The sequence below is a fragment of the Myodes glareolus genome, chromosome 12, assembly GCF_982192425.1.
Source record: "Myodes glareolus chromosome 12, mMyoGla1.1, whole genome shotgun sequence".
Lineage (NCBI taxonomy): Eukaryota > Metazoa > Chordata > Mammalia > Rodentia > Cricetidae > Myodes > Myodes glareolus.
In genome coordinates this window covers 84,583,700-84,608,658 of record NC_142037.1, presented here as the reverse complement: position 1 = coordinate 84,608,658, position 24,959 = coordinate 84,583,700, and the positions used below count along the sequence as shown (strand labels likewise).

At 35.7% G+C, this 24,959-nt stretch overlaps 1 protein-coding gene across 1 annotated transcript in view; it reads right to left on the bottom strand.

Moving 5' to 3' along the window:
- The window catches only part of Itgbl1 (integrin subunit beta like 1), a 201,941-nt gene that overhangs the window by 86,269 nt on the left and 90,713 nt on the right, over window positions 1–24,959 (bottom strand). Inside the window, exons 4-7 of the mRNA XM_048421997.3 lie at window positions 16,823–16,945; window positions 13,142–13,282; window positions 10,802–10,942; window positions 4,779–4,925 (exon numbers count right to left, since the gene is read on the bottom strand). Of these exons, the coding sequence (XP_048277954.3) occupies window positions 4,779–4,925; window positions 10,802–10,942; window positions 13,142–13,282; window positions 16,823–16,945 (552 nt within the window). The remainder of the gene's footprint in view (window positions 1–4,778; window positions 4,926–10,801; window positions 10,943–13,141; window positions 13,283–16,822; window positions 16,946–24,959) is intronic.

The following is a 24,959-nucleotide window of genomic DNA, read 5'->3' as shown; positions in this document are numbered from 1 at the left end:
AGTCATTCATGTTTGTTATACTTTTAGTCAGACTAATTACGTTCTTTAGATACATAGAGATTGTATTTGCATAGATAGGAAACCTTCAACCACTTCAAAGATCTGTAGAACATGGCATTTAAATAATTTAGGATTCTGTTGACATGAGACAAGTTTGCTCCTTGGAGCACTGATCTATTCTGAAGAGAGTATTGAGCAGCAAAGACATTCCTCTTGGAGTTTGTATTTTTCTTGGCACAACTGGTCTTTGGGCAAGAAACTACCCATGCTTTGACCACTGACAAAGTGCACAATGTCTGGACTGGATAGATAAATGAAAAAAACTGTCAAATCTTGCCAAGAAGGGTAAGGTGGTTTTGAAAAATTTTCTGCCTCTGTCAGTTACTCTTGGCCTTAGCCAAAATTGGTTGCTTCAACATTGCAAATGAGAATTTAGGTGATTGCTCAGGCAGCCAGTTGTCTCTGTCATCTACTGCACATATTGGAAGCTGTTTGATTTCACTTCCTGCCTACTCAAGTACTATTATGTCCCTTCTCAGCTCTTTGATGGGGGCTGAAGATTCGATAGTCATAGTTACCATCCTTTTATGATCTAGCCACGCCATTTCCAATAAGAGACTTAGACTCTTAGGGTGGAATGCTTATTAAAACATTTAGCATACATTCCTTTCTTAATATTGTTTATGCTGGTTGTAATTCTAATCTTGTACTTGATATCTTTTCCTAGTGTATATAGTTTGTATTGGGCTTGGAACTCTATTATTTTAACAAAAGTGGGAGATGCAGTGGAAACTCCTTCAGCCAATAACCTTTAAGATACCAGCCCACTGGGGCATCGTCTCTTGTACTATAAATGCAGCTGTAAAGTCTACACTCACTCTCTTGCTTCTGGCTCTCACTTCCTGCTGCTAGACTCTATTCCTGTTTTCCATTTGGGGAGAGGTCTGTGATCTAGGACAGTGATCTGTAAGTCTCCCCCAAATTAATAACTCTTTATTATACATAATTCTGAACTAGTGTGAGATTATTTTGTATCTTTCACCATCAGATAGATAATGTGTATTTGTAGAAATCAATACAAGGAATTAATAAATGTTGGAAGTTTATAATACAAACAGCAAAATGTATAAGAAAGAGCTATCTAAATTACGATGATTGGTGAGGAAGAAGGGCCCTTCTTATGCTTCTGATAGGAAGGTCTAGTAGTACAATTTTTCTAGAAAATAAAAATTGTTTGGCCATTTTTTACTCAAAGGATGTAGCCTATTTTCATTCATTCAGCTCTCTTTATTCCACATAGAAGAAGTAGCACTAAAGATTTATGTGCACATTCTGCCCCAGGAGTTTAATTAATGGCATAAGATAGAATAAACAGCCAGATGTATTTCTAAGAAATGATTATTTATTTTGTTACAACTAAAAATCATAATTACTACACAACAAGAAAGGTTCTAACGTGAAACCAGATAATAATTTTCAAGATTATCACTATAACAAAGAAACAAATACCATGTTTAGTATGTATTTTTTAACAGATTAACATGATAAGGGATTAAGTTATTTTAAATAACAGTTCTGAAGTCCAGAGCATTGTGTTTAGAGGTATGACATATATGACACCCACTGGCTTGGAACTTAATATACAAATTCACCCCAACTCATTGTCAAACAGAATATCTATATTTCTTCCTATTTCATTATGTTTTAGGAAATTACAATGAAAATGCATTCAATAGTTTTTAGCACTTTGTTTAAGCAAGCTCACATAATTAACAGTTTATGGAATATCATAAATATTTTATTTCTAAGATATATACATGATTATTATATTTATTTTTATTTAGATATTGCTATTGATAACACATAGAGTTAAAAACCTTAAGTATTTGAATATCCATGTATTTAAGTGTATGTGAAATTTTTATTTTGATTATTTATTTATATTGGCCTAGTTGTACTTTCTAAAGTTTATTTGGGGAAACTGTATCAGATAGGAGTTTGGATACAATAATAAACATGTCCCAAATATCAGTTACTTAAACAACCGGAGTTTCCATCCATGTTACACACCATGGAAGGATTAGCAGAGCTGACTGCTAACCACCCTCACTCTGAGACTCAAGTTGAGGGAGCAGCACCTGTCTCCAGCACATCTTAGGGGAGAGACAAACTAGCAAATGCCTTTCAGTGATTAAATGTGGAAGGAACAAGCATTAATTCTGCTTTTTAAAATAAAGTCAGAATCACACACAAAAGATCTCAATGAAGATAAAAATGATTTTTAACTAGAATAGAATTTAAAACTAATGTGTCACCTATCTCAAACTGCATTTAGCTTTTATAGAGAACATAGATAAAAATAAAAGTGACTCCCCACTTCTACTGAGATGCAGAAAACAAGACCAATAAGCTTGTAGACACCTCAAATACAGGAAATATATCTACTTGAGTGAAATGATATCTAGAGGCAATAGAAATCAAGAAATTGCAGACTCGTAAGAATACGAAGATCTTGTGAGACTTTCAGTCTTTAGACAGATTGGCTTCGCTTACTCATCATCATCAAAAGCAAGAAATACAATTTAATTTCCAGTTGGACATACCCCTATGGAACATTCTCCCCAGTTGATGGGCCAATGGGGCCTTCAAGTTTGAGAACCAATGATGCTTGTAATTGTTTTCTCCACTCTTGTAATCACAGCTGTGATGGGTATTCATTCAAAATCACAAAACTAACCCTTTAAAAGCTTTCATATGAGATGTTTGCATCAGAGATCCCAGTCATCATGGCGTGGTTCATAGATGTAGCCCCACAGGAAAGTACAGGGACCTCAGATTCAAGTTCTGGATATGTTGTTGCTGTTTAGTTTTCATTTTCAAACACCCATGAAGAACAGTTCACTCACCAATATCTCCATCACTCTTAAAGTAGTGATGTGTATTCTTTATTCATACAGTGCTTCTAGAAACTAAATGAATTTATAATGTAGTCAGGTTATACATATGTATTTAACGTTCTTTTGATACAATATATTTTAGCTATATTGTGTTCCTCCAAAATTGAAGCAGAGCAGTGACCCTTAAGAAAGATGAGAGTCAATATGTATTTAAAACGAAGGCTACTCGTTTGTTAAAGATTTGCATATAATTCCACAGTATGCACTTGCATATATTTGAAATAATTTTAGGGACTGAAAAATAATTTGGGAGATTTTCTTGTTTTACCATTATATAATTGGTCATTTTAATATCAAATATGGATATATTAATTATTTTCCGGGTTTCTGTTTCTCATGTTCTATTTATTTCTATTAGTAAAACGTTATTTGATATTTTGATGGCCTGACATAATGTACACTCTTTACTTAAAACATTCTTTAAGTTCTCAACATACATACATATCCCTGTCCCTTGTTTGGGTCCTGACAACAATAGTAAAGCTCATCTTAATTTTCTAGAGCAAAAACACCTAGAAAATAGTTCTCAGTAATAAAATCTATTTTTATATGAAGTTATTTTTTTTCTCTCAAGATTTTCCCTTTGGAATAACCCCCATTATTATAACAGAGTGATAAAAATATTAACATTTAAAAATAGGCAACAGGAACACTACATGGGTTAGCCTCTCACACTCAATCCTACCTCAGAGCAAAATGATGAAACTTTCACAAGGGAAGATGATGAGATCATGTCAGAACCTGGCTGCTGACTGAAAATGTGGGTGACAGTTGTCTGAAGGATAGTACAATTTCAACCCTTGGAACTCCAGAAGCCTGACAGAGTTACTCGTCTCCTCCTGAAAACATTTTAAATTGATGGAACAGAGTCTCCTGTCTGGGTTCTTGCTAAAAGACAGGGATATTCAGAAGTATCTCTGAGATTAAAATCTTCCTACCCATACCCTACTAACCCATGCATAAAATGTGTATAATTAGCATTCACAACTATATTATATAAAATTCCAGGGCTTTAAATACCAAAAAACTAAACTTCATGTTATATAAATTATATCTTAATAAAAAAGCACTTTAATGAACAACATAACAAAAATAATCACATTTTTCATCTAAAATTCAAATTCATAATTCTCACCTAGACCAAATTTCTTGTAGCCTCTATGAACCAGTTCCTCTAAGAGCATGTGTCAGATTGACTTTGTTATTCTCAAGGAAGGAATGAATTCACAGTTCTTATTTTGATGTATTAAAAAGAATGTTCTTCCAGATGAATTTTTTCCTTATCTTGAATTTTTTCCTGGTCATAGAGCAAAACCACACCCGAGGCTAAATGTCTTCTAAAGGAGCAGCTTATTCATGCATGTGTATACAATGCTTTTCCAAGTGAACAATACCCAACAAATAATGGTATTGGGTTTCATAAATGTCACTGAGCAATTAGATGCTCAAGTTCAGAAAATTTTAAGCAAACATCTCAACTGTGTTTTTGGTATTTTGAATATATTGAAATGAATGAAGCTAAATTGGAATTGAATAACCTGAAGTAGAGAAGATTTTGTGTGTGTGTGTGTGTGTGTGTGTGTGCGCGCGCGCGTGCACGCGCGCATGTGTTCTTGCATGAAGAGAAAGAGAAAGAGAGACGGATCGTCTTTGTCCAGAAATTTCACTGATCTGAATGGAGTTTACCAGTTTTGAAAAAGCAACAATATTTCTACTTTCAGTGATCTCAGGACCCTTCTACATAAGATGCATGAGGATGGCATTCATTTGCCACACATTATTACGAAGAAATTACAAGACATGACAATTGGCTTCACTCACCCCTTCCAGAACAAGGCAGGTCAGAGCCGCTCTGGCACTTCCTGGTGCTCTCCTCAGCTGACAATGGGCAGGACCTTGGGTGCTCACAATTCTTCCCATGCCAGCCTGGTCTACAGTCACATCGTCCACAGTTACACTGCCCGTGACCTTCATAGTAAATGGAAGGGGGAGAGCACATAGAGATTATATAATCAGAGATAGTTTATAGCTTATATCCTACTAGTGATTTTCAGAAGTAAGTCAGGATCTTAATTTCCACACCACCAACCATTAAGGCAGAGGAACATTTTTCTCAAATGTTTAAACAACTAATGTACATTAACAGATTGAAAAGAACAAAGAAAAGCAACAAGTATGAAAAAAAATAAATGGTTTAATAAGGTTTTAAATTTGAGTCTATTAAATTCTAGATAAATGTTATTGTATTCATCTCTGTCAAGTAAGTGTAGTATTTGATAGATTTTCCATTTAATTAATGTGATGGAGAACTATTGGAAATAGAACACAAACAGTTTTGAAGTAGGAGAATTTTTTCTAATGAATCTTTCAACTGGTCTATATCTACTTAAAAGAAATAAAGAGCCACAAACTGACAATAAAGCCATGAAATCTAGAATTAAGAATAAGCTGAGATCTCCAATCCTGAGCTTTATTAAGCTATAATATACATATAAAGTAGAAGTGATTAAAGGATCAATGGAAATGGACCAAATGATGTAACTATAGTGTAATTTTTAATCTATGAAAATGTACATATTGAAAGTACATAGGAGTGATGCTGTTCTGATTGTGATACACAATGAAACATAGTCATTGGGAAATGGTTACCACAAACAAGCTAATGGCCATATTTCTCACCCCACACAGGTGTCTAAGAATATGCTCGATCTATCGTCCCCACAAATCTTAAGTACCCAAAGCATAGTAATTACATATGCCATGCTAAATGTTACGACTTCTGGACTTGTTCATCTGTGACTTTGAATATTTATATGCTTTGATCAATAACTCTCTCTCTTCACTGCTTTAACCACCCTTCTACTCTGGTTTTAAAAACAATATTTGAGGGCTGAAAAAAAGTCTCAGCACTTAAGAGCACTTACTGCTCTTCCAGAGGACCCAGGTTAGGGTTGCAGCAAAGGCATGTTAGTTCACACCTATCTGTAATTTCAGTTTCAGGGGATTTAATGGCCTTTTATGACTTCTGTGGAAACCAGCAATGCAAATAATACACATACATGCATGCAGACAAAACAATCACACAAAAAATAAATGTTGTATAAGTTCAATAAAAAACAATATAACAAATTTAGATTCTGTACAATTATGTTCTATGATTTCTCTGTTTTAGGTAGCATAATGTCTTCATGGTTCAACCATGTTATTGCAAATGATATTCATGGAGAACATGTCCCACCATATACATCTATATCTACATATACATATAACCTTCATACATTCATCTATCCACAGCAACTTGTTTCTAAATCTGACTATTATGAAAAACAGCACAAAGTAGGTAATAAAGCTACTGCTTCAAGATAATGATTCTATTTCTTTTGGGAATGCACTCAGAAATCTTTTTCTTTCATTTTCTGCCTCCAAACTCACATATACCTGTCTCTACTCTCCTTCAAATTCACAACCTCCTTTTTCCTTAGAAATTATAAAATCCATATTGCAAAAGTTTTTTTGTTGGTTTTTGTTGTTGTTTTCATTGCTGTTGTTATTGTTGTTGTAGTAATTGTTTTACCATATACTGTCCTGGTTCAATGATAATTTTATATGTCAGAGTGAAATGGTATAATAGTGATCATCAAATGTAAATATTTTAAGTACTAAGTTGAATTCAGTGAATATTTCTTGAGTCCCTGTTACAGGATAATCTATTCAACAATGTCCTTTCATCACTAATAGCTATAATGGAAAAATATGTATTATTGACAAATACTTATGATGTGTGAGCATGGCCATTTAGATCTTCCACTATGAGAATTTTACTTATAATTTTTGTGCTTTTTAAAGGCTACATTTCATACACCATTTAATTCTGTGGCATTTTGCAGTTTATCACAGCTTAAGAAATTTTAGTTATTAACTAATTAGTTTTAGCTTGATTTTCAAAGTGAATTCCAGATCAACTAGAGCTACAGAGCGAACCTGTGTTGGGTGGAGGAAAGTGACTTAAAAGAGTCTAAAGATGGTCATAAGTTATTAAGAAGAAATTTTTAAGTTAGAATTTGATCCAATTACAAAAAAGAAATTGAATTAATTTTGGATGGTTTAATGCTACTTTTATTCATATTTTAAATTATATTTATTTAGTGTAGGGAGGCAGGTGTGTATACCACAGTGCACTCATGGAGGTTAGAGGCCAACTTGAAAAAAGAAATCTGTTTTTTTTCTTCCTTAATATGGGTCCAAGGAATTAAACTAATAAAAGGTTTGGTGGCCATTTCCCATAGTCATGTTGAGGGTCCGTCAACTATTGTTTGATAAATTACATATGCTACTCACCTAGAAAAGAATCATGTTGGGAATTTTGCCGTTAAGCTGTCATATTCACTTCTGTTTCTGGTGAACACACAGAAGTTGATATAAATGATGACATCTCAACATGATATCTTTTTTCTTTTTTCTTTTTAATGTGAGGGAAGCAATATTTACTAAGTCAAATATACCAATGAGGTGCACACAAGAAGCAAATGCAAGAATCATAGGAAAGTTTCTGTTAATCCAGTCTACAGTGATGGGAAGTAAAGTTAACATTGGCAATGCTAAACTGGGAGCAATGGCTTCAGTCTATAACCCAGCATTCCAGAAGCTGAGGCAAGATGACTGCTTCCAGCTTAATGTCAATCTGGGCTACACAAGTAGTTCCAAGCCAAACCTGCCTGTGGAGTAAGACTCAATCTCAAAATAAATAAACAAACAAATAAATAAAGAGTATCCTTGACTAATTTAAATATTTATTCAAGACTAACTGTTGTAATTTTCAAACATGAGTTTTACTTTCTCAGTAGTGAAAACTCTACTCAATGTCTTGATTTCAAGAATTCTGTTCTATGCTGTCAAAATAAATTTCAGAAAGTTAGCAATTTCGTTCTAAATAAAAATGTGCATTTCCTACAGAAGATTTTTAATCCATATAGTCAGAAACTGGTTTAGAAGTGTAAAGTATTGACACCAGATTGCCAGGAAGTGGCTGAGTCAGAAAAGCACTTGGAATTGCAAGGGATTGATACAATTTCTGAAGCAGGCACTGAGTCCTAAAGAGGAAACTACGAAATAACACTGTGATCTCTCTTCTGGATTTACTAGTTCCTCAATTGCAGCCAAAAAGCCCAGCTAAAGAGAAAGGGATCATTAAACAGAAATAAATTCAGAAAGATAAAGGCTTTATTTTGATACAAAAAAGAATTAAAAGTAAAAGACATGTTTGGCATGAGAACCAGTTAGTCTAACACACTGAAACATACAATTAGTATTTTTTAGGCAAATGTGGGGGAAAATCTTCAGATAAATAAAAATAGGTATTTTGCACTTGATTTAGATGTGCCACTGTCTTTCATGGACTTCATCAGAATTTAATCTGTGTTTCAAGTAGAGACAAACAAAAGGGACCCTTAACACACTGACCATAATGTAATGCTTCCAGGCTAGTTTGCAAACCTGTGAATGTTTTAAGCCTGTAGGAGTTAGCCTCATTTCTTCTAACAAGTATTCTTTAAACTGCATAGGCAGGTCAACAGATGAAAGATGTAGTATGTTGTTGTTTATCCCTGATCTCGACATCAAAAGTATTAAAATTAGAAACCATTCTCAGATACCCTGTACATATGTGTGCATGGACACACACACATACACAATACCTGCACACAAACACACGTACACACAAGCATGTACACATACACACACACACAAGTACACAAACACTCACACAGAGAATTGTTTTAGTATAGTCTGTCTACTACAGATGTGACTGCTGTTCAGGCTAACTCATACGGTGAAGAATGTTCACAGCATGACTCCTAACCCAGTAGTATGATAGCTATGCAAGGAAGTTACCACAAACTCTCAGGCTCTTCTAGGATGAATGGGACACCCAAACCCACATTTCATTCGTGGCTTATGTTCCCTTGAGTTACAAGAGCTAAATTCTAAAAGAAAAAAAAATCAGTCTGGTATAAACTTAGTTACTTAGTCAAATATATTTCAACTCTTTTTTTTTCCTCTTGGAGGAAATATTTCTTTTCTTAAACTCTAAATAAACTTTTTTATTATTTTATTTTATTATTTTTTTATTCTATGTGTTTTTCACATCATGTATCTTGATCCCATCCATTCCCCATCCCTTCACATCCACCCTCTGCCTCTGTATACCACACCCCAAATAAAACAAAATTCAAGAAAAAATGAAGAAAATAAAATGAAAAAAAAGTTTTAAATGGGAGGAATTAAAAATCTTGTCATGGAAGCTGCAGTGTAAACCAACATGTCACACTGTATGCCCCTTTGCCCATAGATCTCTAGTTGCAAGTGTTCTTTGCAAATAGTCATTGGTCTGGGATGCCCTCTTTATAGTTCAGTATCTGAAAGCCTCCATTTAAAACAGAATTCCACATCTGTGGTCTAGTAGCACCTTGCCATGTATGCCCACCTCTGTGAATAGACACATCTCCCTAATTAGAATACGAAACAAGCTCTTGTCCCCATAAGTTCTGTGCATACTTAGTGCATAAAAAGCGCTCAGTAACTGTTAGCTTTTCAACATAACCACTGTGGTGACACTGATGATACAGAAGAACACTCACGTTATATAATAAGTAACAGAAAAACTCTCTGAAAGACTGTGAGTAAAATGTGCTCTGATGCTTGCGGGGTTTTCAGAGGAGGAAGTCTTACAGAGAAAGTTCTGCAAAGCAGGTTTTCCCCGGCCTTTGAAGTTACACAGTCATGATTATGTGGGACAACTCTTTTATCTCCCTTTGCTGGCAAACTTTGCAGGAACCAGAGGAGCATTCTGTCTACCTGCATGTACCAATCAAGCAGTCAGGCTAAAGAGGCGCACACACACACAGAAAATGTCCGTCTTCTGGATTATTAAGCAAAAGAACTAAGAATCTGTAACTTCAGTCAGGAGGGGTATGCACAAATGTGTGTGGTTGTGCATCCCTGTTCTTGTATACACATTGACCAAAAAAAAGAAAAAAAAAGACATCAATTACCCTCTATAGATCTCTGCCTTATTCTTTGAGATAAGATCTCTCAAATAAACCTGGAACTCGGCTGGTAAGCAGCAAGCCCATTTTCCTGCATGTGTCTCCCACTGGAGTTCCAGGCAGGCAGACAGCTATGTCCGGCTTTTTGTGTAGGTTCTGGGATCTACACTCAGGGTCTCTTGTTTGTATTGTAAGTGCTGCTACCCGCTTACTCATCATTCTTGTGCCCATGTGCCCAGCTATCTTCCTTTTTGTCTGTATTTTGTGAACTCTGTGACTTCCCAGGTCATGTTTGCATCCTTCACTGCTGGACTCAGTAACCAAGACACAAGCCACAAGCTGCATATAGTATCTGCTCCATAAGCATTTAAAATACAAAATACATTAACAAATATTCAAGTCTACATTTCACTATAGAATAATTCTAATGAAAATTCCATCCGTTTATGAATGTATCACCCCCAAGAACTCCTTTGGCATGTGTTTCTCTTGCTATCTCTTACTGATAGTCAACAGGTTCCTAGTACTGCAGTCTCAGAGTTGAGGGGAGAAAATATTTGGAACTAATGGATCTTGACAGGAAGGGATCAGGCTAATTTTAAGAAGGTTAGGTTGGTTTCATCTTGAGCATTTTCAGAATGTCTAAAATCTCTAAAGGATGTTTATATCACTGAGAGAAGCTCTGCAAAATATAGAAAGCGTAAGGAACAACAGTTTCTCTATATATGTGAGAATTAGAAAGATTCTGCATGATGAGAAAGTGAACCTTTTTATAAAAACAGGAGTCAGGAGCTACCTTACCTGAACAGAAATCATCAGAGTATCGATCGTAAACAGTTCTGCAGTCTCTTTCATCACACTCGCACGTGTCCCCATGAATGTCTCCCCAGTCCCCAGTTGGATCAACATCATGGCAAGAACATTCGCCACAAACACATGTTCCTAGGTAGGAAAAAATGAATCATATGGGAGTCCCGATAAGCATTAAAGAAAGCATCTTTCATGTTTATTGTTTAAAATGCTGATTCTTTCATATTTTGAAAACAAATATATTTAGAAAAAATATACTAAGAAGGGAAAACATCATCTGAAGTTGATGACAGAGATGTCTTAATAAATAAAAGTTTTCTATAATTATGTGAGAGTATTCAATAAATCATTAACGTTGTGTTAATTTATCTCAAAGCAAATATTAAAAAATATTATTTTTGTTTGCAGGAAACTTGGAAACAATTTGACAAAAAGGTGAAGGCAAAGGTAACAGAAGAACTAGCAAACTCAACAATCATTATCACCATTTTGTGAAGTAAAATGTAAATGGCTTAAGGATTTGAGAATTGGAATGTGAATGAAGTGCTAGGAGTAGGCAATGCAGGTGTCTCTGGGAGGGACATGATTTAGCCAGCCTAAGAGGTAGACTATGGAAACCGAATGTGGCAATATGTCAGCATGGTAGAGGCCTGGGCACCTATGAAGGAATACTGTGCACATTAGGTGTGTGAGACAGAACCAAGAGTTGAAACTGCACAGGTGGAAAATTTTCTATTGGAAAGTATTTCTTGTCACTAATATTTTATTTGCATAGATTGTAACTCTTTAGGCAAGTAACAGATAAATTATATGGGATAAAAAGAAATAAATCTCTTCATTATTTCTTTAAATAAAAACAAGTAACAATTTGACTAAAACTTTAAATTACAAAATAAAGCCAGGATATGAATAAATTAATTCCTATTCAAAATATCTGAAATGTAATTATTAAAATAAAAAAAATATATTTAAAACATGCAAGCATGAAATTTGTATTGGAAACAAAACAACCTAAAAATCTCAAAAAGACTAAAATAGTGAAGCAAGTTATCCATACGTATGCACATAGAAGGCAAAATTTCACCGACAAACATACAACCAGTTCTTAGGCATCAAGTCAAAAAGTTTAAATATGCCTAATATAAGACAGGCAAAGACAGAGAACAAGAAATACCATAGAAAATTCATGATAAGCGTGACAAGGGCTGACTATGCAAACAATTATTACTAAGAGCTCTAGGTGGGACCATAATTGTGAGTTCAAATTATTTTGGATATCAGGTTATAATTGGCAATGAAGTATGCAGAATCTGAAGGTTTTGAGGATGTGGTTGGATATACTACAAATGTTGAATCTGAAGCCAATCAAATACAAAGGTTTAGGCAGAAGAGAGGTGCTTAGGAACACAATGTGAGTTAGTGTGATTTGTAGTAGAAAACAGTTCATATAAACAGATGGTTCCAATTGCTTTTTTTGAAGTAAACCCAGGATTTTTTATTTCCATCTTCTATAAACTCTTAACTCTTTTCTATTTATCAATATTTAAGACAGTATATCAAGGATTTCCCTACAAACATATGAACATTGTCTTTTAAAATGACTTGTACCTTTATAGAAATTAAAAAGAGGGCTTACAACTTTCTATTTTAATAGTTTCAAAGAAAGCAAAAAAGCCACTCATTTACAACCAGGTAGACAATATTAATAAAATGTTTAATTTTGATTTCATATCAATTGTTAATAAATATAAACTATATTTGATATTAATAAGTATTTACAATTTATGTTTAAGGTCAGTCTACAACTCATGGGATTATTTGGTGCATGGTTTCTGTTATGTATTGTGTTCCATACAGTTTTAATATCGCAGGAGTTAAATTCATTAATACCAATACTGCATTGCAGCCAAGCCCTCCATTAGTCATGAGTAAGACAGGAGGGTTTTCTGACTGCCCTCTGGATAATCAGACACTCATGTTGCTGATGGCTCTGTTAGTCAAGAGACATTTAGCACAACATCTCCAGGAATTGCCTTTTAGCTGTGCTGGAGCAGTTTTGGACAGATGCCAGCAAAATTCCAGTCCCCATGCTAACTATTTGCTCAAAAAAAAAAAAAAGCTTAAAGAATGACAGCAAATTTATGTTTTCTTTATCTAGTCAGTGAAGAACAAGAACAAAAAGATTATTTGTGTCAATGTGGATTTCTAGCAAAGCAAGTGATTATGAATAATATCACTCCCACGCTGAAGGAAATGCAACGAGAAGACGTCTTATCTGCGATGAGCTTTGTTTACCACCCGGTTATGTAGTAATGTATATGAGTGACACACCTCTGTTGCTGCAGATTTTGCCATCTGGAGATGTGCATCTTCGTTTGCTTTCCCAGGGGGTGATGTCACACTGGAATTCGCATTTATCTCCATGCCAACCAGCCTCGCAGTAACAGTTTCCACAGTAACACTTCCCATGGCCTTTACCCAAAAAGAATTTTATACAGTGAGGAAAATAGCAACTTTTTAAAGTAGCATTAACTTTCTATCTCTTCAAAATAATTTTTTGCCTTTGTAAATAACAAGGGCTCCCAGAACCTTGCTAAAAATAACCAACTTATGTATTTTTTTCTTCCAGTTGAACTCATATCTGTATAATACAAATAAAGTCAGCCAATATATCTTTGCCTTGGCCTACACAGAAAGTGATTACAAAGAAAGTATTTGTAAAGAAATGACATGATTGACTATGGAAGTCCAGTACCATTTGAAGTACATGTATCACTTGAATATATGCAAGCCTTATTGTGTGGGTGTTTCTTGAAACAGTCATTTAAATGTTTGATTTGCAATCAACTATTAAGAAAGTAGCAGTGCACATTTACTTAGATATGCTTTATTCATGAGGAAACATTCTAAAGTAGAGGAAATATTTCATCCTTTAATTCCACTATGGCCCAAAAACTGTTGACTTGAATATTATTTAACCAGGCAAAGATGTGTTTCATTTGTTTATGCTGCAAAATATTACTTTATCTGTGTAAAGGTGTGTTATTTTTGTTTATGCTGCATTTAACTGTGTAAAGATCTGTTTCACCTTACCTGCTTGAGGTACATGATTGGTCTAATAAAAAACTAGATGGACAATAACTAGGCAGGAGAAAGGACAGGCAGGGCTGGCAGGCAGAGAGAATAAATGAGAGGAGAAATGTAGGTTCAGGAAGAAGGAGAGATGGACGAGAGAGAGGGCAATGCCAGGGCAAGCCACCCAGCCAGCCACAGAATAAGAAGAAAAGAAAGACATATAGAATAAAGAAAGGCAAAAAGCCCCAAGGCAAAACACAAAAAAACAGAAACAGGTTAAATTAAAAGAGCTAGTCGGAAATGAGCCTGAGCTAGACTGAGCATTCAAAACTATTAACAAGACTACATGTCATTATTTGGGAGCTGGTTGGTGGCCAAAACAAAAAGCCTAGTACACACACTGTTGTGTTCCACCATGTGGAAAGTTCCAAGTTAAACCAATAAAGTGCAATGCTTTCTTGGTCTGACAATAAGACTCTCACTCTTGTGTCAAGAGAATATAAATGAGAACTAAGCAAAAATCCCACACTGTAATCGCCACCATGCTATAATTTTTCACATTTTCACTTGGATAACCCATGAAACTATCTTCAACAAACTGCCATCACACTTCTATCCTGAGCATCTATCTGTCCCTCTCCAAAATGCTTCAAAATATCTTCAAATTCGTTTTCTGTGTGCCTTCATCTTTATAATTATTTCACTCAAACATGGATGAATGTCCTCTTTATTTTCTATTCTAGACTTTCTTAATCATAAAAGCTTGTATTTTGTGAGACTCTGACTACCATATTTATTCTTCCATTTCCTTCTTTACTATGTAACTCTGGCATGGCCATGAAAATGTGCCTGCTAGGCTGCTTTTTAAGTGCTTACTGGTTTAATTTTTATTGTAACATTATGGTGTCCTTTTAATAATAAATTATAATAAATATCCATACTTTATATGTAAGCTCTTAGATTACTTATAAAATTTATTGTTCAAAACGAGTTTGTTTAAAAATAATCATTAAGATAAGGAGCTAATTCTGAAAGATAAGGGTTAGATCTAGGAAAGAGGAGAGGGGAGGGGAGCTGGGAGAGGGGAAGTAGGGTAAACTGTGCTTAGGATGTATTGTATGAGAGAAGAATCCATTTTCAAAAAAAAAGGAATAAGAGGTTAACTAGAAAATAAAACTCCTGTAAAGCTACACTTTAATGCAGATATGGAAAATAATTCAAATGAAGAGTGAGAAAAGACATGGGGACAACAGAAGATTCAGGAGAGTGCATCTCCTAGGCAACAAACAAAACTTTGTACTGTATATATAAATTGGTAGAGGAAAATAATTTTTCCTGTGTAGTGTCAATGATAGGCTATAAAATCCTTTCTCAACAGATTGTTGAGATGCGAATGGCACATGGAAAGCTCTAGGATTCTGAGCAGCATCACTCCCACAGAGTGTTACTGGATACTGGCATCTGTGGTTAGAGACAATGCAATTCCAAACAAGCGGAGACACCAAGTAACAAAGGTGAAAGCTAAACATATCCTATTACATGGTTTCAAGTTCATTTTTAATTTGCATATACAAATCATCTTCTCCTCAAGGATGTATATCAAAACTCATTGGTCCCAAAACATTTTCTCTTACACTTTACTGATCATTGGTTGGAATAAAACACTCAGATTGTAACTACTTAATGTCCGTAGGTAATTTAACTGCAACTTGAACTAAAGTTTTTCAAAAATGTTCTAGAATATGGCCTAGGATGGTGACTCAGAAGAGTTTTCTTTGCATTTATTTATCCTGGTTGTGCATGCAGATGACCAGGGACATAAGTCATTTCAGTTTAAAATAAGAACATTTGGATAACCCTACACGACTATCTGCAAGCCACAATAATGTTAATAAACTGGCAACCTGTCACACGGCTGTGATGACTTCCTGGAACTTTGATCTCTGGGTTCTAGTGCCCTGACCTTGCTAGGATATGTCAGACTTGATTAAGTAGGATAGAATACTTTTATATAGAGTACACAAAGGTTTACTTAGTTAAAGTGACTCTGACACGCTGTTCTCTACTACCATTTCATTGTACCAGCCAAGGCTGCAAATGGACATTCTGGGCAAGGGCTTACCATGAGATGAGCAGAAAGCAAACTAAAGAACATATGATGAGAAGGTGCTCTTCTCAGGGACCTGTAAACTCCAAGGCAGACATGTAATGTAAATGGTGAAGGGTCAGAAACACAGTTCTTGTGTCAGACAGACACCAGTATGGAAGCTATCATACAGGTGGGATTGCCCTGGGCTGTTACCTATGTCTCTGTTCCCACTCTTTGAGTAGATACAATTGCAGAGTGATTCTTTCTGGTATCATAAGGCATAATATAGTGCATACAAGGCATGTGTTACAGCCCTTAATGATAAGGAATGGATAAAAATTAATGCAAGAGAAAAAATTTACTCAACGATGGTGACACAGAAACTGTTAGGAGGGATGGTATTATCTACGTCTAGGAGATGCTAGGAAGCTAAATTAGGCTAACCATACCAGCATACTCCACTGTCCCCATTAGGGCATGGAACTATTTAAAGACTTATGATTTAGAAAAAAAATAAAACTAACACAGTTAAGAGATAAGGAAAAAATAAAAGACAGTATTTTTAAAGAAATGCTATCCTAGTAGGGCTACTTCAGAGTCATGCTGCTGGCTTACTGCATCAGTAATGTTGCTCTCCTCTGGGGACAATCTAGTTTTAGATTTAAATAGTTCTAGAATACTCATACTCTGAAGGTCTTCATTTAACTCTGCTTACCTGATATGTTTCTAAGCACAAGTTCAAACTGAATTGGAGGGGAAGTTTATATAAAAGAAAGCATACACATGACATGAAAGAATGAAACACATGACTAACAGGGACTGTAACTTTCTACGCTTAACAAACCTACCTCCACAGATTTCTTCTGTTTCATCATCTATGCATTCTCTATCATCACACTCGCAAAATTTGCCATAAACGAGTCCATTTCCATCTGGATTATCACACTTGCACCTGCCACAGTGACATGTACCTGAAGCAGTGAGACAGTGAGAAGAATGTTACACACTAGAAATTATAATTAACAACGCTTTCCCATATTTCTTTCAAGTAGGTAGAGAAAAGCCAATTTAATGTTCCAAGGTTCCAATTAAACATTTCTGTTGTTATGGTGAGGTGGAAGGGGACACTACTTGTTTTTGAGGTTATTGTGGCACAAAAATGTACTTCACAGTTATTACTGTTGACCTCCGATACTTTAATGAGCACCAATGTGACCCCCCTCAAAACATGGGGGTCTTTATTTCTATCTTTTAAAACACGTACTGAATGAATGTCTAACTGTATCAAAGGGAACTAAGACATTTTTGAATTTCTGACTAGGGGAATCTTGCTCATCTTATCCACCAGTATTTGTTCAATATTTTACCTCATGTTGGACCAAACTACTCATATAATAAATACTTAGATGAATATAAAATAATAAATACCAGTAAACATGCAAATAAACAGTGTATGCCCAGTGATGGTGCCACATTTCAGTATTAGCTGATATTCTTGTTCTGGGGATGACAGGACCACAGTGGGTTTTCTTAGGTACAGATTCTTGGGACCTCAACAGAATCTCAAAGCACATCAGAGAATACTGGAGATCCTGAAAACATTGGGTCTCCCACAAGTCACATACTCACCCCCAACAGAGTGTTTAACTACACCTCACAAGAGTCATTTTACTGAAAGCAGCATTTTATTTGATAGTAACAAGTCAGATGTCTTTCTCTAACAAAAAGCTTTCCATTTTGAATTGATCCTCATGGCAATTGACTTGTGAAAGTTAACACTTTACGAGTTACCAGGATGGTCCTAATGTCTAAAAATTCAAAAGGCAATCAAGTCATCCATAGGGAATAAGTGTGTTAAAATGAATAGTGAAGTGTAAGTGCTACAAAAGCTCATAGTGAGGAAATTTAACTGAGAGCTGGAGGTCAAAGAGAAGGTGCTGAGGAATAAACAAACAAACAAACAGATAAACAAATAAATAAATAAGACATAAAAGCAAAGCCTCAGTTGTAATGATATTTTGTTTGTCATCTAACAAATAAAGCTTCCTTGAAGATCAGAGTACAGAGCTAAGTCACTAGTTAGTCACAGAGGCCAGGCAGTGGTGGCATACACCTTTAATCCCAGCATTCAGGAGGCAGAGGCAGAGGGATCTCTGTGAGTTCAAGGCCACTCTGGTCTATGTGAGATTGATCCAGTCTAAAAGATAAACAGATCCAGGTGGTGGTGGCTCCCACCTTTAATACCTGTACTGGAGAGTCTCATGCCTTTTATTCAGCCCTAGAGAGGTGGAGACAGGAAAGGATATGGTTGGGCAGAAAGAGGAATATAAGGCCAGAGAAGACAGATGCAAATGCAGTCTGAGGATTCAGAGACATTATCTCCCCTTCAGTCTGAGAAGTTAGTAAGGTAAAAGGTTTCTGTTTCTCTGATCACTCAGCTTTCACGCCCTAATATCTGACTACACGTTTTGATTATTAAGAACAACTAGAATTCGGGCTACACTCAGTGGTTGAAGAACAAGTAAATACACCTGAAAAGTATCATCAAACAAAATTACTAGACAGAATCTTCTAAAAGCAGTGTAGTTGATGTTAAAGGTCTCTAACATCTGTAATTTCACAAGGAATACAAGACAAACATATAGATTAGGTAGTTTTTTGTTGCATAGAACATGAACTGAAACTGATACTAAGAAATTAATGATAAGGAAATGAAAGGTTGCTATAGGATGGCACTATAGTTGGGTAAACAATGACAGAGAGTTGAGAAAATACAGGCATATTTGAGAGGTTGTTGGGAAAAACAGTCAGCATTCAGTGGTCAGTTAAATATAAAGTATGGAGGGGGTTTAAGAGAAATCAAGAATGATATTGGGCCTGAGTGTACATATGATAACTATTGTATGCATGGTAACAGGGAAGAACATGGGTTTTCCATTCAGGTACAATTACAGTCAAATACAAGTTTTGATCCTATCTTGTTAAGAATTATTTAGATTGAGATCACTTCTACTTCTCATCCTCAGATGCACATGTTCACATAATCTCTTGTTCACAGGATAACTGTGAGGCTGAGTGAGAAATCCAGCAACTTTTCCCTTCTGAAGGTTCTGCTGTACCTGGTGCATAAGAGGCTTTCAGAAAATCATGAATCTTTCTTCTTCTCTATTTAAAACAATAGTGCATTAATCATACTCCAAATATCTTTTCCAGAATCACCTTGTGTCTAAGGACCTTGACAGAATTCTTATTTTCATGCCTTCCACATGCATCTGCTATACAGATCATCTGCAATCTGTAAGAGGGCCTCCTCTCACAAAACCACAAATGAACAGTTATTTTGCAGAATCTGACTTTGTTGTTTTGTACGTTGAGGGTACTCCAGTGAATCTGATTAAACTCAATTATCTTGTCCTACTTTTTTCTGAAACCTATTTTAGCTTATAAATATTACTTGAAATATAATGCCATAATTTCATTACTGCTTCATTTATTTTTTTCTCTCATTATCACCTTTCTCTTTTACTTTCACATCTCCTCTTGCTGTCTCTTTCACCCACGTATTTAGTCATTAAGCTTTTGTGTGACCTATTATGTTATTGCCAAAGTACTATAGAAGGTAATAAGATAAAAAAAAATCAGACAAATCAAAGGCCAGAAAGAAAAATACAGATGATATAAATGTAAACCTCTATATTTTATAAATATATAATACACACATATGAAATCAGAAACTATACAACAGAAAACTATTCATAACAGATTCAAAGCAAGTGTTATACAAAAATGATGGATCCTGCAAGTATAGAAATGTGTTAGAAAGAAGTAAATTCTTAAGTTACAGTTGATAAATAGAGAAAATTCCAATAAGTGAATTAAAACACCAAAAAGCCTTGTAATTGTGAGAAAAAGGAATCAATAATTATGATGCAAGAAACAGACTAGTTAAGACTCTAATGAATTTGGATGAAAGGGTATAATGAATACATGTGGCAGAGTTGAAGAACACTGGCTAAGGATTTTAAACTTTCCTGGAATACCAGAAGCCTGCCGTGGTTTGCAGCAGAGAATAGTTTGGTGAGAGATGGATACATTTTTCCCTCCAGAAAGATGGGCAGGAACTGTCACTACCTCCCAAGTTTCATGACTCCTCACTGATATCTTCTGCTGGCAGGCTCATTTCCATCCACATATGTGAACCATTCCTCACCAGAGTGGGAAGTCTCCAACAGCTTAGAGACTTCCTGTCTCACCATCCAGCAAAATTCACATCTGAGCCTCCAAAACATGGCAGATGGAAGCCCGAGCAGAAGTGCCAGACTATTGTTTTCCTGCTGTGTCATCCACATCTCACCCTTGGTGCCAGTCATTCACACTCCAGGACTGGTAGCTTTGTACTTGGTTATTTTAGCTCTAGTTTTTTCTGCTGCCTAACAAAGCTGGTTCTCTCTATGGTGGCTAGACTTGAGCACCAATCTTCATTCCATTCTAAGGTACTGAGTCTTCACCTTGATCTGCATATTGGTATAGAGGAAGCTTCTGAAGGTTTTGTTCTAGCTCTGGTATAGAGGAAGCTTCTGAAGATTTTGTTCTCAGTTCCTTCTAAATGTGCCTTTCAGTTTATGCCCCACAGTGGTTACCCTCTCCCTCTTTTATAACCAAGTTGCTTCCAGAGAACCAAATTATAAGAAAAGACAAATCTACTAATGGAGTTGTCTTAGTTAGAGTTTCTATCATCACTGTGATGAAACACCATGATAGGAGGAAATGGCTTATTCGAATTACACATTACAGTTCATCATCAAAGGAGATCAGCACAGGAAACTGGACCCAGGAGATGCAGAGGTTTAGAGGACTGCTGTTCACTGGTTTACCTCTCATGATTTGTTCACCTAGCTTTGTTAAGAACCCAGTACTGTTGTTGCTGCTGCTGCTGCTGCTGCTGCTACTACTACTACTACTACTACTACTACTACTACTACTACTACTAATAATAATAATAATAATAATAATAAAGAAAACACCCAGAACCACCAGCCCAGGGATTGCATTGCCTGCAATAAATAAGAAAATGTCTTACAGCCAGATCATTTTCTCAGTTGAAGTTCCCTCCATTCCGGCATGTCAAAACTAGCCAGGACAGGGAAGCAAAAGACTTAGACATCAAGACAAAATGTGAGGGCAAGGATTATATGTCAATTTGAATAAAACTTTTCCTTTTGGCCTAGAAATCTCACTCCTGATATTTAATCTGATAATAAGATCTCCAAAGAATTAAAACGCAGATAGGCCAAATAAAGCCATGGATTATTATTTATAATTTCCAAATAATAGACATTCTAAATGCGTAAGTATAGGACTAAAATTGAGTAAATGGCATTGCACAGAAAAACTCAGTAATAAGCTATTGAAAGAAACATAGGCAAGACTCTCAAACAGCCAACTCTCATGATGAGTTGAGTGACAGATGCAGACAGCTAAATAACATAGTGATCTTGCTGCCTTGTATGTGAAGGGTAAAAGAAAAACACTGGTTCTGGAGCTCAGTGGGTAAGGATGTTTTCTCTACAAACATGAGGGCCTGAGTTCAAATTCCTAGCATCTACACATAAATAAACAAATAAACAAACAAATAAATAAATAAATAAAATAAACAGACAAAAGCTTTGTCTGTCTGCTACCTCAGCACTAGAAGACAGAGAAAGGGGTCCTAGGAGCTTGCTGGACAGACAAGTTAATTGGTAACCTTCCCAGTCAATGAAAAACCCTGTTAAGACAATAAAATACCCAACATATTGCTTTGGGCTCTATATATTTGCATAGGCACTGTGCATACCTTGCCCTAAAAAATACAACATTAACAAAATACTGAAAGACAGCAGATGGCTCAAGGGTAGGAGGGGGGAGAAAGCCCAAAACAGCAAAGCTAGCTCCTTATGATGTTAATACTTCCCAGATGAGAGAATTTCTCTTTTACCAAAGACTGTGATGAATCTCTGAATATGCCTTCTGCACCGTGTTGACTTTGGACCCCTCTTCATACTCTATCCAATAATCTATTATTAATATTAAAGGAAATAAAGGCTAACCAAAAAGCCCTAAAAGTAAAAGCAAACAAATGAGTAAGATCAATTGTATTTCAAATGAGTGACATGGGCACCCTATAAAGAGTTTAAAAGGAAATCAATTAATTTATGAAAATAGCTTTGACTACACCCCTAGCCTGAGGCATAGTTAGGGTGGGGTGAGGGTGAATGGGGTTGAAAAGAAACCAAGTCCATTTTTGTTCTTGTACATTTATTTAGTATAGTTGTATCTATGAACACTTCTTAAAAAACAATTTTAGATGTAGGTAGTATAGAATTAGGCAAATAAGAAAATATATTGATGTTGTGAGGAAGCATCGCGGAGCCCAATCTGAGCAACATTTCATTAAAGAAAATAAATAATTGGACAGTTGGTATGATGATTTGTAACAAAATGGTCCCAAAAGAAGTGGCACTATTAGGAGGTGTGGTCTTGTTAGATTGGGTGTGGTCTTGTTGGAATGTGTGTGTGTCACTATGGATGTGGTGTAGAAATCTCTTATATGTTCAAGCCATGCCCAGTGAGACAGTACATTTCCTGTTACCCTAAGATCAATATATAGCCAGTACCATATCTGCCTGCATACTGCCATAATCCCTGTCATGATGATAATGGACAAGTCACCTCAATTAAATGTTTTCTTTTATAAAAGTTGCCGTGGTCACAGTGTCTTTGCACAGCAATAGCAATCTTAAGACAGTGAGCATAGTGGCACATGCCTGTGATTCCAGCAGTAGAGACAGTGGCAGGAAGACCATACTAAGTTTGAGTCTAATCAGGACTGTAGCAAGAGCTTACCCAGTCTGGACTACACAATAAGACCTTACCTCAAAATATTTAAAACAGCAACAACATTAACACACATACACCCTAAAAGAAAAATAATAAAAGGGGGGATGTAGTATAGGTATATTTTGTTTGTGCTTGTATAAAATTATCAGTACTCTGAAGCCAAAATCTATGGAAATAGTAAGAGTAAGAGAAAACAGAAAAGATTACACCATAACCCTGTCCCTAGATTAGATCTAGTGAGAAATAGGTGTTGCTATGCAGGACATCATTGAGTCATGGACCACGTGACACTAGAGCTGGCAATTTGCACGAAAGTATTTATCAATCTTAGAAAAGAGGCTACAAATATCTTAAAATATACTTTCTACTTTATCAAATATGCTTTATCATCTATCAAGACTATTTTGTGCCAGGAACATTATTGCACACCCTTAATACCAGACTTGCAAAGCAAAGGCAGGCTAATCCCACGGAAGCTGAAACTAACTTGGTCTGTATAGCAAGTTCCAGATTACCCAAGGAGTAAGACTTTGTCTCAGAGGAAAAGAAAGGCAATTCTGCATATTTTCTCTTTCATGTAATATTTCATGTGCCAAGTCATATTTCCAAAAATATTTTCAGATTCAATAACATTTATTTGTGTGTGTTTATGTGTGTTTATTTGTATGTATGTTTTATGTATATGCTTATGCGTATACATGTATGTGTTATGCATATGTGTGTGTGTTGACGGATGACTATGAATTAAAGAAATTATACTGAAAACAAAGAAAAGATACAGTAAGCAGAGAACTGAAGAGACTGTCTTGAACGCAGTCTGACCTAACTGCTCAGCCTGTTCATTCTGACCTAATACATCCTAACACCCCTTGTTCTGTATACAGTCCCAATTCCATTAGCAAAACACCCTGACTGAGCTTAATCTACAGTAAGCAATTTGTCACAGCAGACTGTGGAAAAGTCCCAGCTCTGATTACAGAAGAGACCCACCAGCAATGTAAGCTTCAGGGGTGGAAAATTTGTGCAAATACTCAAAGGCTTGCCTTTACCATGTGGAACAAATCTTGTACCTCTGGATTTAACCACCCAGATGGCCTCAAAACACACACCAACAAGTAAATTAATGACAATAGACAAGCAGCTGCTCTTCAGAGCCTGTTACACACTCTTGCATGCTGTGGAGTTGCTGAAAAAGCTTTCTGACCTACAGTACTTTCTCACCAGTTTGAATTTCTCCCTCTCTTGCTGGTACAGAAACAAGCAAAAGCCATGAGAACAGGATACCAAACAAGCTGACACCAAGCAACTCTCTAACTAAGTAAATGAAGATGCTTCATGCACTCATAGTTGCTGAAAATCTCTCCTTCTCTCTAAAAAAAGTTCACACTACATATCAAAACAATTGAAACTGAACCTTGCAGGCAGCATGTAAGCACCAAAATTTTAGTACTTTCATTTGAATGCTAAGGTTTAATGCAGTGGAGAAAGAGGGACTTTGAGGCCCACATGTGCACACTGAGGTAATTTAATTACAATTAGAGTATTAAACTATTTTAAACTACCACTGCACTGTAAACTGCAACTGTTCTGTTTTGTGTGGTTTTGATAATTAATTTTAACAATTTCTTTCTAACTCCTAAACAATATTTCTAAATAACTCCTGTGAAATACACAAATATTTTGCAAAAAAAACCCCAAAACACCAACAAAAGAAAAAACACCCAAACCAAAAAACAAGCAAACAAAAAACTTTGCTATCACTGTATTTTCAAGAAGGTTCATACCCAGTATCTGAAACTTCTGTCATATTGAAAATTCCAGCTCCATTGCTGCTACGGAATAAACTCAAAGCACTCTTGATCTCTAATATAACATAAGTAAATCAGTCGTGTAAGTCTTAATCAACTCTTTAATCCAGCACTCAACATCACTGCCCTCCATTTATACAAATACCACACAACTTTATTTCTGGTGAATACCTTGCTTGAAGGATGCAACAGAAACAGCTGGAGACTCTCAAGCTAGCAAGTCCCAGCAAGATGGCTTCTTTTCCTCATCAATTTGTCTAAATTACATTTTAAAATGCATACTCAAAAGTAGACTTAT